Raw genomic sequence first — 17,163 nt, 5'->3', positions numbered from 1 at the left:
ATTACGATGCTGCAGCAGCCTTCACTCAGTATGATGATGTCAGGAATAAAATGTATTTTATTGACATTTTAGATTTGTTTCCAGTGAGATATTCAGGTTATATTGTGACTTTTTAGTTATGAAATATTCAGTGTTTATTCGGTTCTGAATTTATTCTTTTATTCTCTATTATTCTTTCTCCAAAGTAATTCCTTGTAATATTCCAATCAATTTTATTTATAAAGTCCAATATCACAAATCACAATTTGCCTCACAGGGCTTTACAGCATACGACCTCCCTCTGTCCTCAGGAAGAGCACAAGGAGGGGTCCCTCTTCCAGGATGGACAGACGTACAACAGATGTCATACAGAACAGATCAACATGATAAATTAACAGTAATCCGTATGACACAAGAGACAGAGAGAGATGCAGGACAGACGGTATTAGTATTAGTTCTCTGAGAGTCTTTCACATTCAAGCAAAAGTTGGTATTCAACTGAAATATCCCCTATCGAACCGATATCGAAATGAATCTAATCGGGAGATACTTGATGTGTTTCTGTGTGAAGTTTATTGGCAGTGACAGATTAAACCTGCAATTCTACAGGGCGATATCACTTCCTGTTTCCTGTCAGTATAACACAGTACACTGATTTCTTGTAACTGGAAAAACTAAGTGTACCTAATATAGTTTGTATGAGGTGTGGAACTGGGTCACAACATGTCTGTTAGGGCAGTTCACCATTTAAAAAAAAGAAAGGCCGTGTAATTTGAAGTCCACACTTTACTTGAATTATGAGACATTTTTTCCCCCTTCAAATCCACTTAACAGTCATTGTGCATGTAGAACAATTAGTCAGTTAATCGATTAGCTGATCGACAGAAAACTGGCAGCTTTTTTGATAATCTGATTTCATGTTTCTTAATTGTGATCATTTAGAAGAACAGATTCTTTTCTCTGAATAATTTTGGATTTTTGGACTGATAGACAAAACACATCATTAGCAGACGTCACTTTGGGCTCTGGGAAATTAAACATTTCACTATTTTCTGATATTTTATTGACAAAATGATTGATCAATAATGAAAATAACTGTTGCAGCCCTACACTCATATGTATTGCATATTTTATCACAAACTGCTCATTATGCAACACATACTGGTATAAAAGGTATAAATGAAGAGCTGTGTGTGCCCTGTGACTCCATATTCAGCGTAACTGAGGAGCCTCTGCTGACAGGGAGCAGACTCAGTCTCTGTCCAAACACAAACTGCTGCTCGCCATCCTTCCAGACGATGTGCGGAGAGGCTTCATTCACATCCCGACACTTAAGCGTGTCCTCTATATGAGCACCTCCTCCACGTCACTCCCTGACTGTGGAGTTCTGTCCAAAGAGGCCACGGTACAGTTCACTGCGCGCCTCGTCGCTCACCGAGCTGTGGTCGATAGGAGCCATGAAGTTCACCAGCTTGCTGTGGATGTGGAATCTGACCTTGCGCCCCTTGCTGGCTTTGGTGTCCACCTTCTTCTTGATCTTGCTGCGCAGCTTCTGGATGGCCAGCCACTGCCTGCCCATGGCCACCTGGTCATTGGGGTCCGCCGCACTCGTCCTGCGTTCGATCAGCTCTCTGAGCAGCTGGTGGTAGAAATCATCGTCGTCGAATATGTCCTCGTCCAGATCCTTTAGATGTGTGTTTGCTTTCAGCTGCGGCTCCGCCTCCTCTCCGTCTGCAGGGGCGGTCTCAGAGGTGACAGCAGAGGCCTCTGGTTTCCCCAGGACTCTGTATTCAGAGCGCCGGGTCTGGGTGCGTCGCACAAGCCTCTCATTGTCCAGCAGCACCTGCTCAACCTGGGTCAGAATGTTTCTGTCGAATGCCCCGAAACCTTTGCTGCTTTTGCCCATCGTTAGTCTCGTCTTGTCATGCCACTTCTGCAGCGTGGCGTTCCGGTAAGGCTGGAACGCTGCAAAACGTTTGGCCATGAAGTCCGGGTACTCCGCCATCTCCAGTTTTCGTTTAGGTGCCCCACGCTCCTGCACTGACACCTCTTCATCCTCATCACTGTCGATCTCCTCGTCGTCACCCTGAGCTCCTGCCTCCCCCAGAGCGATGGTCCTCGTGTCTGCGTTCTGGTGCAGCAGCTGATCGTGCAGCTCCAGCAGGGATCTCTGGAGAGCTTTCAGAGCCTTGTGGGTGTTCTTCAGCTGCCCCGCCAGCTCCGCTCCGCCTCTCCTCTTGAACTCTGGGAGGGTCTGCGGCTGCGGGAGCTGGTTGGCGGTCGCCAGAGCTTTCTGGAGTTTGATTCGGCCCTCCAGCAGTTTGTCCCACAAGGCCAGCTGGTTCTTCACAGCCTTCCCTTTCTCGACCTCCTCGTCCACTTTCTCCTGAGAAAATGTGTGAACAGCTCCCTCATCATCATCATCATCATCATCATCATCGTCGTCGTCTTCCATCTCATCTTCATCCTCATCATCTTCATCACTGCCTTCAATCTCCTCGCCACTGTCATCATCATTATCATCTTCGCTCACTCCCAGATCATCCATGCCCTCTGTCATTTTGAGAAAGTCCACTTCCTGAGGAAAAGTGACGTCAGCACCGCTTTTCTTAGATGAAAGTTGAGCATCTAGTTGCGCATCACTGCCCACCAACTCCTCTTCATCATCATCCTCTTCATCACCCAAAGATTCCTCCCCTTCATCTAATTCTAGCTCTTGTATGCTGCCCTCCTCTTCCTCCCCCTCCTCCTCCTCCTCCTCCTCCTCATCTTCCTCTCCACCAGATCCCTCAATGTCCATCAGCAGGTCTTTACGGGACACCTTCTTCCCCACATACCGTCTGTCCGTGTCTGACAGCAGGGATGTGTTGTGCTTCCGCAGGGCACTGAGGCCGACACCATCTTCCTCCTCGTCCTCCTCGGTGAACCTCTCTATCACTCTGGCTTTGGTCGCTTCGTCATCATCATCCTCCGGATCTGCGAATTTCGGCTGAGGATTCAACAAGTCCTCGAGCTCCTGAGAAAACGAGCCTGCCATGGTTAAAAGTTTACAACAACCACACGTGGAGTGCGGCCAGAGCCGTTTCTTAGTGCGGAGACGGATGACGTCACTAAAATGCGACGACACCAAGAGTTTTTTAATAGTAATGCCCTGGGTAGCGTCTTTCAGGCTGAGCTTGGTCAGCAACGAAACAAATTTTAGCCACTTAAAGAAGTCCTACCTAAAAAAAAAATATCAGTTTAAGTGTATGCTATATTGAGAGTATTTTCATTGCTTTACTTTAATGTCAGGTAGTGATTTTGAAAGGAAAAATTAAGCAGTTTCATCGCTCTCTTCAGTACCAGACTCCATTGAGAAAACTGGTAATTTAACACTGTTGTATACAGGGGCTGCTGGTCTACTGCTGCTTCATTCAGTTTATTTGTTTGAGATATTTTGTGACTTTCGCATTTAAACGGCTTAGTTCAGATACACCAAAGTCACACAATAAGACAGACTAAGTAACTGACTGAAGCAGCGGTACAACAGCAGCTCGTGTGTTCAGCAAGGTAAAATTACGGGTTTTCTCAACGGACTCTGGTGGCAGTGAAAATAAAACCTTATTTTGTTGTTTTTATCATGTCCTGCTTGTTTATACATATGTAATATTTCATTATCTTATATGATATCTCATGTTTGTCATGTATGATGTATCTTAAGCACATTGGGTTTATGTTTTCCATATGAAATATGCTATATAAATAAAGTTGACTTCAAACCAGGGGTGTGCAGATTGACATCTACTGTATGTAATGTACCGACTATGGATAAGTACCCCACACAGCCCTCCTTTAAATGACCTGAACTATCCCTTTAAAGTTGATTATGATACTATTTTAAGTACATTTACACAGATTAATGAGGTAGTTTGTGTCAAACAGGTAACTGACTAAATGCAGAAAACAATATATTGACTCAAATGTCATTTAAAGAAAGTGCATGCAGAGGAAATGTCGGGTCTAAAACTGTGCATGAATATATTCAATTAATGGTAAAATAAATCCATGGATAGTAAGCCACATGTAGTAAAAGGTTCCTGTCAGACAAATCTCGGGGCGCGAAAGTCCCCGAAACGTTGAGACCCTGCACGCATGCGCACAAGTGTCGCGAGGCTCCGGGTTGCTCTTGCTAGCCGAGTTTCGTTCCTCAGACCTCACCAAAAAAGAAGTGCTTTCTGGAGAGTAAAGATGTCAACAAGCGACTTCTATTTGAGGTATTATGTTGGACACAAGGGAAAGTTTGGACACGAGTTCCTGGAATTTGAATTCAGACCTGACGGTGAGTTTAATTTGGCGCTAATACGAATGTGTTAGCTTTCCTGCGTCTAAGCTAATGTAGCTAGCCACCCGGTAGCGGCTAACAGGCCGCAGCGAACTCAAAACGAATTGCGAGCGCGAAATGATCTCTTTGGTTTCCTCTGTGTTATAAATGATAAAAGTTTATGTTTGGACTGAGCAAGTACCTTTGAAATATTTATTACAAATGCGCTAATGGATTAAACATTAGTCTCCGAGCGTTTAACCGCTGTATGACCTGTATGGATGGTAACTCACACACGAGCTGTGTTACAAGTGATGCATTGTTTCAGATTTAAACTGTAACTTTAATATTTTCTTGCAGGTAAACTGAGGTATGCAAACAACAGCAACTACAAGAATGACGTCATGATCAGGAAAGAGGTAAAGTGTGTTTATGAAACTATTAAAATACTGTTGGAGCAACTAAAGTTAGCCATGAATCATTTGTAGTCCATGCTGTTTGGGTTTCTTTCATTGCAGTCCATTCAGACCATACTTACTAATGGCACTGTTACATAAAGATGATGTCTTTAATTTACCTTTAAGATGTTGAAGTGCTTGAATGAAGGACTGTATGCAACAAGGGGGATTGTGATCATTCATTAAGGGACTTGATTATGATGATCAGCCAAGCAGAGACTCATCATTTCTCAGTGAAAACACAGCACATACTGTTAGGGGTGCACAAGACTGGATTTTTTTGGCCAATATCTGGTACCAATATACATAGATATAGCCACTTTTTTCCCCCACCTAACTTTAGTGAGATGAAAGTCTTCTCTGTAATGGAATTAAAATCATAGTATGCTGCATAGTCTCATGATGATGGTCCACCAGCAGATGGAGACATGAAATACAGTGCTTTCAACGTATGTATTGCAAAATAAGAAAAAGCATGTTGGCCGATTCCGTTCCGATATTAGTGTGCGTCCCCACATACTGTAGAACTCGCATTTTATAGTGAAATAATTAGTATGTCAGAGATGTAATGGTGCTCACGTCAGTTCGATGTTATAAATGTGTGGCCCAGCTTTAAACATTCACAAAGTTTAACCCTGTCCTTCTTTGTTTTGTGTACCAACCCAGGCATATGTACACAAAAGTGTGATGGAGGAGCTGAAGAGGATCATCGATGACAGTGAAATCACCAAGGAAGACGACGCTCTGTGGCCGCCTCCTGACAGAGTTGGCAGACAGGTTTGTGACTTAAATCACCATCTGTGATCACAGGGCTCCCACAGTCATGGTAAAACCTAGAAATGTGTCATGGGATTTCACAATCACATTTTCCAGGCCTGTAACACTATGGAAGTAGTAAAAATAATTGAAAGTTTTGGAAATATAATATTCTGTGGATAACCTCCCATGTGAAGTAACGTAACTGCAAATTTATCTTGTGAAACTGTTGATGTAATGGTGCCATAATACCAATCAGTGTATGTCAGTGTTTTGTGTACCATCATGCACGTGTCTTCATTGCTTTCTGTGACCTCTCAGATTTTGTGACCTAATTAGAAAAGGTTTTTTGCTGTGGTCACAAAATGTATTTATTTTTTGTGCTCAAAATAGTGACTCCATAGACCAAACATTTCAAAGCTTTGACCATATCATGCCCTAATATTAAATCAAAAGTGTCACAAAGTTTGATGGCATACACAGAGCAGTCCACCTTTCAAAATTTGGTCAACCCATTGGTATTTCTTTTAATGGTGATCACATGGGCATCGTGTCTGAGAGCTCACAGATTTTGCACTGTAGTAAATCAACTATTCATTGATGACTTTGACCAAAAAGTTTGTAGAGACTTAAAAATAACTTACCTGTTTTTGTCCAAATTTTCACAGGAACTGGAAATCGTCATTGGCGACGAGCACATTTCATTCACAACTTCCAAAATTGGCTCCTTGATTGATGTCAACCAGTCAAAGTGAGTACTTCATCCAGGACTCTTGGGTCTTTGGTCTGATCACTGCACTCCTACTTCCAACGTGTGAAGTTACGCAGTCTATTAAAAGACAATTAAGAGTCATAAATATGCCACCAAAGAGGCAACTGAATCAGAAATACTTAACTGATCCCCAGGTGGAAGCTGGGTAACGAGCAGCACCAGCTGCAACAGGCTGTATGCTCGATCGGCACATGAGCTCTAACTGCCAGTTTCCACTCTCCAAGGCAAACGCTGATGTACTTAAAGGCACAGTAGCATATAGAGCAATGAAAACTTTTCCTGTGTTGATTAAATTTACACAGAAATCAATGTTTGAAAAGCAAACATCTTGGAGCATCATGTTTGTAGGAAGCAATGCATTTGAGGATTTGTAGTTTTTACTGGGAAATATGTTGAGTCAGTGTTTTCAGTGTTCAGTATTTGTCCATACATACACACACACCAGTGCAAATTTTTCTCATGAATATTAATGTGTCTTGTGTTTGCTGTTTGTGTTGACTGTAATGTTTAATGTATATTTTTAAATGTGGACCCCAGGAAGACTTCCTGTTTAGAGCAGTGACTCCCAACTAGTCTAGATTTCTCCTTACTTATTAGTTCAAGGTCCAAACAGTTTAACATATTCAGCGTTATACTGCCGGTTGACCATGTCATTGAGCTCATTAGCCGTCTCTGTCAAACAGATGTATGTTAGTCACTCAATCTACAGTGCTTCAAAATAAAAGCTCTGTACCAGAGATTCACTGTACTTAGACACACTCCATTCAGAACGAACCTGCAACCCACCAGTTGGGAAGCACTGCTTTATGGCACGGTTAATGGGGATCCTAACAAATGATAAATAAGTATATTTTTCACTGACAACAGGACTTAACTTTTAACTTTGTGTTTCAGGGACCCTGAAGGTCTTCGTGTGTTCTACTACCTTGTGCAAGATCTGAAATGTCTCGTCTTCAGTCTCATCGGTCTACACTTCAAGATCAAGCCCATCTAAATACGGATTTTGCTCAGTTTTAATTGCTTTCGCTGGTATTTCTGTTGTTGTACTACCGCATTTGTACATTTGCTTTTGGTGGAACTTTTTTATTTTAAATAAACGGTGAGAAAATTTTGCTGCTTGTCCAAGCTACTCCTAATATTTCTCTATGTGTTCCCTTCTGGTATCAACTCTCTGACTTAAATTAGAATTTTATTGTCCAGGGTTTCCCACACACTCATTTATTTGTGGCCTGCCCCAGTTGATTAGCTGTTTTTGGAGCTGAACCATTCATTAGGTGTGCTGATGGAATGAATATATACACTGCCTGGCCAAAAAAAAAGTCACCACCTGGATTTAACTAAGCAAATAGGTACGAGCCTCCTATTGGATAATTACTGCATGGGCGATTATCTTTCAGATGGCAACAAGTTATTTAACCCCAACTGGTGCAATGAGTTGCTTCTCATTTCCTAAACAACCATGTCGAAAGACACATCCCGTGGTCGTGGAAAAGATGTTAGTCTGTTTGAGAAGGGTCAAATCATTGGCATGCATCAAGCAGAGAAAACATCTAAGGAGATTGCAGAAACTACTAAAATTGGGTTAAGAACTGTCCAATGCAGTATTAAAAACTGGAAGGATAGTGGGGACCCATCGTCTTCGAGGAAGAAATGTGGCCGGAAAAAAATCCTCAATGATCGTGATCGGCGATCACTTAAACGTTTGGTGTGATCAAATCGAAGAAAAACAACAGTAGAACTCAGGGCTATGTTTAATAGTGAAAGTAAGAGCATTTCCACACGCACAATGCGAAGGGAACTCAAGGGATTGGGACTGAACAGCTGTGTATCCTTAAGAAAACCACTAATCAGTGAGGCTAACCGGAAAAAAAGGCTTCAATTTGCTAGGGAGCATAAAGATTGGACTCTGGAGCAATGGAAGAAGGTCATGTGGTCTGATGAGTCCAGATTTACCCTGTTCCAGAGTGATGGGCGCATCAGGGTAAGAAGAGAGGCAGATGAAGTGATGCACCCATCATGCCTAGTGCCTACTGTACAAGCCTGTGGGGGCAGTGTTATGATCTGGGGTTGCTGCAGTTGGTCAGGTCTAGGTTCAGCAACAGTATGTGCTCAAAGAATGAGGTCAGCTGACTACCTGAATATACTGAATGACCAGGTTATTCCATCAATGGATTTTTTTCTTCCCTGATGGCACGGGCATATTCCAAGATGACAATGCCAGGATTCATTGGGCTCAAATTGTGAAAGACTGGTTCAGGGAGCATGAGACATCATTTTCACACATGGATTGGCCACCACAGAGTCCAGACCTTAACCCCATTGAGAATCTTTGGGATGTGCTGGAGAAGGCTTTGCGCAGCGGTCAGACTCTACCATCATCAATGCAAGATCTTGGTGAAAAATTAATGCAACACTGGATGGAAATAAATCTTGTGACATTGCAGAAGCTTATCGAAACAATGCCACAGCGAATGTGTGCCGTAATCAAAGCTAAAGGCGGTCCAACGAAATATTAGAGTGTATGACCTTTTTTTTTTGGTGGTGACTTTTTTTTTGGCCAGGCAGTGTATTTCGGTTAGTCACTACACCATACTCAGGGCGCAGAGCAGCATAACACCCGGCACAGTGAAAATAAAACTTAACCATTCGTTACAGTGGTTCTTAAGATCAGCTTTCACTAGCCTCGGCTGCAGCTGCTCCTCTGGTCCATTGATCTGATCAGCTCTGACCGGATCAGCTGATCAATTATCAACCCTGCTTATCAAACTCCACAAAGTGCTGCGTTCACAGACCCACAAAACCCTTTAAATTTAGAGACAAGACACAATGTTATTGTAATCATACAAAAGGGATTAAATTAAAGTTTTATTGCCAAATACATTCAAACAATAAGGCTGTAAATGACAAAACAATCATGAGAAATTAAATACAAGTTCTTACAGTGACAGTTGTGCTCTTAAATTAACATTCAGATAAGGCACATAATTTGACTCTCTAATCTGTATTGCAGAGTTCCACATCTGATGAGCATAAATAAGATCAGCACTCTAACCCTTGTCACCTGCAGTTTGCAAACTGAAGACAAAAAAAAAAAACAGCTAATGCTTAACATTAGGCCACGGTACAGACTGATGAGGCAGATGTCTTAGACAGCCAGTGGGAAACTAACATTTTCTCCCATATTCTATTTTCAATCGTGCTTTCACTGTACAACAGATATGATTTGAGTTCCCAGTCAAGGGCTGACACTACAAACTTTAATTTCTAGGCATAACTGGTTTTATATCTACAGTAATATCCAAACTCCTTCAAAGAAAACATCAAGTCCCAACTTACATTGCCAGTACTTAATTACTAAAAAATAGATTTAAGCACCTTGTTTCTTCTTGTGTGGTTTACAAAAAATATCATTTATCTCACTTTTTTGAAGATTTATCTTTATCACAAGCCTTCATCATAATTTTTCGGTTTATTTTTAATCTTTAACTACTGAGTTACACGACATCATTATCGATGCTGTACTTGAATCTTGCACAGCTCTACTGTAAGCTTAAATTCACTCATTGTTTTTACATTTTGGGTGTTTATGGTTTTTAGTAATCCTTTTTTTCCTTATGCCTGCTGGGTTACTCTTTGCAACACTGGTTTTCAAAGCACTATACAAATAAACCTTAGTATTACTGTTTATTATTACTTTCAGCATGGTTGTCCAGAGAAGTTAGTCAGCAGTTTGGTAGCTGGTCACTGTTCCATACAATCAAACATGTATTCCTCTATGCTGATGACAAGCACTCATTTCTTAGCTGAGCGCCTTTCCTTCCAGGACGGTGAAAATGTCATCTAGGGACTTGTGGACGCACTGCAGGAATTCGTGCACATCGCGAGCCGGGTAGCTGGACACGTTGCAGCCGATCCAGTCGTCGTGGACACCGTAGCCAACACCAAAACCATCAGGTACCACCGGGGCAAAGCCACCAAGGTTCACAGCTGGACTGGTGAGCGTGCTGGTGGAGAGGATGTTGTGGTTGATGGCAGCGTAAGCCGGGTCTGTGTACAGGCTGGGCAGAGTCTGGCCCTTTGAATTGGCCAGGTATCGCATGGCAAACAGGTGACGGTCAAAACCTTGGCCTGGAGGAAGAAATACAAGAGGTGGTTAGTACAGCAGACCAAACACACTCCCTTTGTCACCAGTTTTAATCACAGGGTCAGTTTGTTTTTGAGAGAGTGAGACCTCTGTGGATAATTCAGCTCATGTTAAAAACTTCCTGAACATCTGGATCTTAAGATATCAGAGGAACAAGTTTAGCACACATTGGCAGGTGCTAGGCCAGTGGCCCTTGTCCAATACATCAAACAGTATCAGAAAAACATTGATTTCTATTGTGAAACTGCTTTGTTTGGCGTTTTACTGGTTTTAATCACTGGGTTCATTTGTTTTGGAGAGGAAGAGACCTCTGCTTATGAATCATCTCCTGATAAAAACCTCCTGGACAATGAACACTGGAGGAATTCTACCTGAGAGAGGTTTCAGCTGGTTAAAATCTGCAAACCTCACTGCTAGATGCCAATAAATCCCCCTAAATTTTACACACTGGACCTTTAAGTTAACTCTTGATTTTCTTTCCTGTTAATAAATTGCCAAAGCACCTTAAAAAGCTACCAACAGGGAAGGGTTATCTTACAGTGTAAATAAAAATATTCGGGGCAGACCCCAAAAATACACTTGTAGGGACAGTATTTTGAATATTTCATGGTATCAGGAACTGTAATTCTTTAAACAGATGTAGAAATATCTCATACACACCCATAGCTGCCTCTTTGGTGAGCTGCCCGTGATATTTGGAGCATTCACCGAGCATGGCCTGTAGCTCCTGCACACTGTGTTTGCCTGGCTGGCAAACAAAGGCACGTGAGCATCGCTCTGTGTGTACGGTGGCTGGCCGGATGGTCTCTGTGCGGCCATGCTTGAACGCCGCCGTGCTACAGGACTCATAAGAGGCTACTGTCTGTCCATACTGCCTCAGGAAACCCATCTGAAAAGACAGCTGGGCAATGGCGTCTGGACTCAACTTGCTCTTCTTTAGCTGCTCCTTGCCACCTCTCTTGAACTCCATGGCATCGATGGTGAGCTTCGACACAGCCGAGTCAAAGTTCTCCTTGGCTTTTTTGATGCCATTCTCCAGCTCGCTGTCCAGCTTGAACTGCAGCCTGCGCACAGCGGAGGCTGAATCCACAGCAGCAGGAGCAGAGCCCGGGTGTACCAGTGGCTGCTGCGTTGTGTCTTTGAAAACCTCATTCTGGAAGCGAAGAACAGCTACGCCATCGCCCCAGGCGTGCTCAAAGTTGATGGCTGCCTGTCCATCTTTGGCCAGAATGATGGAGAAGGACTTGTCGTACCACCGGTTGCAGCCGTCACCGTGCAGCATGTTGTGAGAGATGTGGATATGGTCCCTCATGCTTTCATCATCCAGACTGAGACAGAAAATGGCGCTGTCCACAATCCGTAAATCCTCTGCGTTTCCAGCGGCTACCAGTTTATCCCTGAGCCCGGCCCACACGTCCCTGTTCTCACTGGTCAGAACCCCCAGAGGAAAGGCAGGCGCCGGGGTCGGGTCAGACAGAATGTACTTAAGGTGGGACTGGATTTCTGCAGGCGTCACCAAATTCCCATCCCTGTCTACAATGTCAAACACATACATGTTGCCTTTCCTCATAACTAGGAGATGTCTCCCTTTCTCATCAGTGACGAGCTCATCTTTCCCTTTCTTGGGAATCCGACTTGAGTTGAAGAGGCGAAAGTACTGAGACATGTCCAGGGGGTACGCATTCACCATGTAAGCTCCATACCAGGACAGAGAAGACGGGACCCAGCGGATAAACTTCTTGAAGCCGTCTGTGTCACTCTTCGCTGGGTTGAGGTGGAAAACCTCTGGCTCCAGTATTCCGGCTCGCAGTGTTTTCATAAAGCGCACTGCTGAGCACACCATGTTGGTTGCCCGCACGAGCTGGTCGTTGTACTCCGTCTTAGGGTCAGGGTTGAAGGACATGAAGGGGTTGAAGTTCAACACCACAGGGTCGCGAGCAGAAAGATACATGTCGAACCAGGGTGCTGAAAGAATAGAAGTTATTTAGCCAGAATAATTAGAGGCTGTATGCGTTTAAGATGCAGATGGTGATCGTCAGAGGGGCACATTCACCTGAGATGTAACTTGTGTGCTTATTGTTTTTGTCCTGCGCTACCAGTTCCTCATGCAGCTGTTTTCCTGCACCACTCTGGAATTCTTGTGCAAGCTTCTCTGTTGTCCTTTGGATTTATAAGATTCAGATAGTTAGTATTTACAGTAAGTTTTAAATAATGAAATTAAAAGGTTGATTTTCTTGTGAAGTCTTACCTGAATTGGTCATCATTTAACAAAGGCTTCTGGGCAGCTAAATATCTTCTGATAGTATCCTCCAACTTTGGTACAGGGAGCCTAAACAATAAAACAAGAGTAGGCTGTAACCAATTTTTGTAATCTGAACAGTATTTTACTGTAATACGTACAGTAAGATACTGTGAACAGCGCATACAGTATCCATCCATCCAGCCCAGACGTCCCTCTCCCCAGCAACGCTTTCTAGCTCTACCTGGGGGACCCCAAGGTGTTCCCAGGCCAGATGAGATATATAATCCCTCCAGTGTGTTCTGGTTTTACCGTGGGGCCTCCTACCAGTGGGACGTGCCTGAAACGCCCAGGAGGATCCTGATCAGATGCCCGAACCACATCAACTGACCCTTTTCACCATGAAGGAGCAGCGGCTCTACTCCGAGCTCCCTCCAGATGTCCAAGCTCCTTACCCTATCTCTAAGGCTGAGCTCAGCCACCCTACAGAGGAAACTCATTTCAGCCGCTTGTATCCGCAATCTCATTCTTTCGCTCACTACCCAGAGCTCGTGACCATAGGTGAGGGTTGGGACGTAGATGGACCAGTAAATCAAAAGCTTCGCATTCCAGCTCAGCTTAGTGACTTAACTTAATGGCATCCAGCAGCCAGTTACTCTAAAATTTATTGGATATTATATATATTTATTAGAAAATGGTGCCACTCGAGTGGCAGCCCGATGCAGCAGCTCATGTACCCTCTGAGTATTTTGTGTTTTTGTTGTTCATTAATCACCTTGTCTCTACTTCACAGTCACATACTGCCTGTCACACTCAATAACCTGCCCGTAGAGAAGCAGAACATTTTAAGTACGTTGGGCACAATTATTGATCAGGCCCCAATGTTTAATGACAACTCAGAGAGCATTTTTAAGAGATTTAATCAGTGCTTCTTTTTTAATCAGGAAGCTGAGGTCTGGGGCATACAGAGGTCCGGTCAAAAGCATTTCATCATTTAACATGATGGCATGGTGGGGAGAGTGCAAAGAGCACAAACAAGCTCTCCAAGATTGTTAACATTGCAGGGACGGTGACTGGCAAGTAACAGAAACAACTCTACCAAACATATAATTCCAGAAGTCTCACATCCATCACAGTCAGAGTTTGAGCTGCTCCTGTCTGCTGTAGATTTAGGGTCCTAAGAACCAGCTGGAACATAGACAAGAAGTCCTTTATGTCCGATGCCACACAGGCTCTTAACACAGGATGAATGCTATTATTTTATAATAGCATTGATTCTATTTGTGTGTGCCATTGCTTTGTTTGAGAGAGGCCACAGCTAAATTTCAACTGAAGTGAATAATAAAGTTTATCTTTCTATCTTTCTGTTGTGCATCATGCAAAACACCTCACATCCTCTTTATGACCTCCTGGTTAAACAGCGGGAGGTGAAGCCTGGAAAAGCCTGGAATAAAAGTTTACAGTTTTATTATTTTTAGGTAATTTGTGCCCTAACTACATTTAAACTGGCTGAACAAGGTGCTGTACACATGCCGCATCGTTTCAGGCAATACCGCCCCCAAATGAGCAGCTGTTGTAACTGTGTGACTTTGTCCAGGCATTTTAGTGCGCTTTAAAAAGTGCAGTGTGAAATTTTTTGGCATTCCCCGCCCAATCAAACCGAGTCCCCCGGACTATCCTGGTGTGAATGTGCCCTCAACGTTAATGTCTTTCTCTAAGAAAGGTCAAATAGGGTTCCAAATTAAAGGAAAGAAAACAAACTCACATTATTACAAAAAAGAGACATAGATCACAAGAGGAAGGGCGGGGGGCCTATAGAGACTGCTTACGCACAGGGCTGCTAGATTCGTTTTACTCACCAGCCACAAAAAGTTAATTTCTAACCCTGCTCAACACTTGCACCCTGGACTCATACACTTTTCATCTCCTCCAAATGATTTGATCAATAACTGCAACTTTACAGTATGCTTAGCATTTACTTTGCTCTACATCTACCTCACACATGTATATAGCATGTATAGTATAGATGCATCCATCCATCTTAGCAGATACTAGTCATGTCACGGCCCCCTAGTGGTCATCGATCCACAGTCAAGTGTGCACTTTCACCTACATTCATGTAAAATCTTACTGGGTCACCTTCTTTAATTCAGAACACCTTTCTACATCCACCTGACATCTCCAAGGTTGTTTCCTATTTCTTATTAGATTCATATGAAGCCAGAGCTATGCTGAATGAAAGCTATAATCTAACACATAAGACAATGTGCTTGAGCTACTCCCCATTCAGCTCCGTACTCACCTGGGTAAACTCTTCTGGTAATGCATCGATGGGACGACACTTTGATGCAGATACTCGCTTCCAGATTTGCTGCTGTAGTTTCTCTTATCGATCCCCAGAGCAGCAGCTCTTAAATGAACCCCGGATTTCCTCAGAGAGGCGACGCATTGCACTGACAGCAGACTGGCCATGGTGTTAGCTCGGAAGCTGGGTACCTGATGTGTCGACGTGAAGCAAACCGGTTAGAGCTAATGGACTGAAGCTAAAACTACGGCGTTGTAGACCCCCGTGTGTCACCGCCGTCACCCTAACGACAGCTAGCTAACATTAGCAACTAGCGTTAGCTGACTAGTTGCCTTGAATGACCCGTGTGTTTCTGAATCAGTTTGATACCCGGGCTGTGTTTAGCTAATGGAAATATGTACCCGGCACATAAAACCCGCACCCGAATTGTTCCGGAAACAGTTAACGTTAAACGGTAAGTTAAAGCAAAAAGAAAAATATTACAGTGAATAACAACAGGAAGTTTAACCGGCAAAACCTGTCACGTGACTTATTTTACCCCTCCCCTCTTAAAAAATATGTATCTAAAATAAATTGAATACATTTTCAATTCATTCAATTTATTTGAATTGAATGAATTGAAAATGATAATCCTTATGTATCTGACTAGTAAAAATATAATATCTAAAATAAAAGAACAACACATAAGAAAATAAATTAAGGTGCATACATTGCAAATAAAAAATAAACAATTTAACAAATAAAATGTACAAATTATAAGGTATGTTGAGCACAGTTTAAAATCCTTTTGTGTCTGAGTAGGAAACTAATATATTTTAGCTAAAATAAAATAATAGATGAGAAAATAAAATATTATATCTAAAATAAAATAACATAATAAAATGAATTAAAGTACATACACTGCAAATAAAAAATAAACAATCTAACAAATAAAATGTACAAATTATAAGGTATGTTGAGCACAGTTTAAAATCCTAATATGTGTCTGTGTAGTAAAATAAAAATAAAATATTTTAGCGAAAATAAAAAATAGATAAGAAAATAGAGTGCATACATTGTAAATAACAAAAATAAACAATATTATAAATAAAATGCACAAACAAGAAGATATGTTGAGCGCAGTTTAAAATCTGTATGTGTCTGAGTAGCAAAATAAAAATTTAAATATTTTTTCTAAAATAAAATAATAACAAATAAGAAAATTTAAGTGTATACATTGTAAATTATAAAAATAAACAATATACTAAATAATTATTTATCTGTGAAGTAAAAATAAATCATCTAAAATAAAACAATAAAGTGAGAAAATAAATTGATTAATTATAAATAATACAAAATAGAATACATATAAATGGTCCTCAATTTAAACTAAAAGTTAACGCATTCAAACTATTAATTTGTACAATCTTACACTTCTCAGCAGCTATTTTGCTGATTTTGCTCTCATATGTTTCATGGATTTACAGTATGGGTGAAATTCATTATAAAAAGCATTTAAACAAAGAGTGGGGCTGTCATGAATTTGGCTTAGTGCATCATGTTGTACATATTTATGTAATACTTTGCCATAATGAGAATTGTGTTAATCTTCCTCTTCCTCTGTAGTCACCTGGGCAAGTGTTGCAGAGTGAGCACCCAGCTCAGCTCAAGGCTCAAATATTGATTTAACTCAGCCTTAAATACACAACAGTTAGGTTATACAAACAACACATTATTAAGCATTCAAACTAAAGGTAAAGAGTCTAACATCAGTGTAAGCATTACCATCATTATGTAAGATAAGCCTTTATTTAGCCCTAGAGGGGACATTCAGATGTTGCAGTAGCACAAAGAGAGATGAGTACAGATACACAGAAAAGTAAAAATGAAAAATATGAATAAAATAAGAGGTACAGCAACCAGTTGTTTTTGATCATCATGTTAAATCATCAACCCATACTTGTTTTATACAACTAAGAAATATTGCAAAGATCAGGTCTGATGTGTTTTGACCTGAGCTAGAGATGATTATCCATGTTTTTGTGTCCTCCTGACTGGACTACTGTAACTCTCTTTTTACTTGCCTGAGCAAGTCATCCCTGAACTGTCTTCACATAATCCAGAACGCTGCAGTAAGGCTGTTAACTCAGTCCAACAGGTCAACCCACATCACTCCCATTTTAGTTTCTCCACACTGGCCTCCCATCAGGTTCAGGATTCACTGCGAGATA

At 41.9% G+C, this 17,163-nt stretch overlaps 3 protein-coding genes across 3 annotated transcripts; 1 reads left to right on the top strand and 2 right to left on the bottom strand.

The window, feature by feature from the left end:
• Positions 1–183: 183 nt before the first annotated feature.
• On the bottom strand, positions 184–3,081 carry aatf (apoptosis antagonizing transcription factor). The gene has a single exon (XM_033621898.2). The coding sequence runs from the start codon at positions 3,014–3,016 to the stop codon at positions 1,346–1,348; it is 1,671 nt and encodes a 556-aa protein (XP_033477789.2). The 5' UTR covers positions 3,017–3,081; the 3' UTR covers positions 184–1,345.
• A 1,027-nt stretch (positions 3,082–4,108) lies between these two features.
• On the top strand, positions 4,109–7,377 carry magoh (mago homolog, exon junction complex subunit). Its single transcript, XM_033621900.2, has 5 exons — positions 4,109–4,297; positions 4,640–4,698; positions 5,404–5,514; positions 6,162–6,244; positions 7,160–7,377. The coding sequence occupies exons 1-5, from the start codon at positions 4,111–4,113 to the stop codon at positions 7,257–7,259; spliced, it is 540 nt and encodes a 179-aa protein (XP_033477791.1). The 5' UTR covers positions 4,109–4,110; the 3' UTR covers positions 7,260–7,377.
• A 2,348-nt stretch (positions 7,378–9,725) lies between these two features.
• cpt2 (carnitine palmitoyltransferase 2) lies at positions 9,726–15,254 on the bottom strand. The gene is made up of 5 exons (XM_033622868.2): positions 14,951–15,254; positions 12,658–12,738; positions 12,463–12,569; positions 11,070–12,374; positions 9,726–10,393 (listed from the first exon to the last, which is right to left on the bottom strand). The coding sequence occupies exons 1-5, from the start codon at positions 15,118–15,120 to the stop codon at positions 10,065–10,067; spliced, it is 1,992 nt and encodes a 663-aa protein (XP_033478759.2). The 5' UTR covers positions 15,121–15,254; the 3' UTR covers positions 9,726–10,064.
• Positions 15,255–17,163: the final 1,909 nt, after the last annotated feature.

This window comes from Epinephelus lanceolatus, chromosome 6 (assembly GCF_041903045.1).
Source record: "Epinephelus lanceolatus isolate andai-2023 chromosome 6, ASM4190304v1, whole genome shotgun sequence".
In the NCBI taxonomy this organism is placed as follows: domain Eukaryota; kingdom Metazoa; phylum Chordata; class Actinopteri; order Perciformes; family Serranidae; genus Epinephelus; species Epinephelus lanceolatus.
The sequence above is the reverse complement of the archived record's forward strand: the minus strand, read 5'-3'. Positions and strand labels throughout refer to the sequence as shown.

Coding starts and splice junctions, on each gene's coding strand:
- cpt2 (XM_033622868.2), bottom strand. CDS start 15,120: ATGGCCAGTCTGCTGTCAGTGCAATGCGTCGCCTCTCTGAGGAAATCC. Junction 12,739..14,950: donor TACCAGAAGAGTTTACCCAG/GTGAGTACGGAG, acceptor TTTATTGTTTAG/GCTCCCTGTACCAAAGTTGG. Junction 12,375..12,462: donor GCACACAAGTTACATCTCAG/GTGAATGTGCCC, acceptor CTATTCTTTCAG/CACCCTGGTTCGACATGTAT.
- aatf (XM_033621898.2), bottom strand. CDS start 3,016: ATGGCAGGCTCGTTTTCTCAGGAGCTCGAGGACTTGTTGAATCCTCAG.
- magoh (XM_033621900.2), top strand. CDS start 4,111: ATGCGCACAAGTGTCGCGAGGCTCCGGGTTGCTCTTGCTAGCCGAGTT. Junction 4,699..5,403: donor ACGTCATGATCAGGAAAGAG/GTAAAGTGTGTT, acceptor GTACCAACCCAG/GCATATGTACACAAAAGTGT. Junction 6,245..7,159: donor ATTGATGTCAACCAGTCAAA/GTGAGTACTTCA, acceptor TTTGTGTTTCAG/GGACCCTGAAGGTCTTCGTG.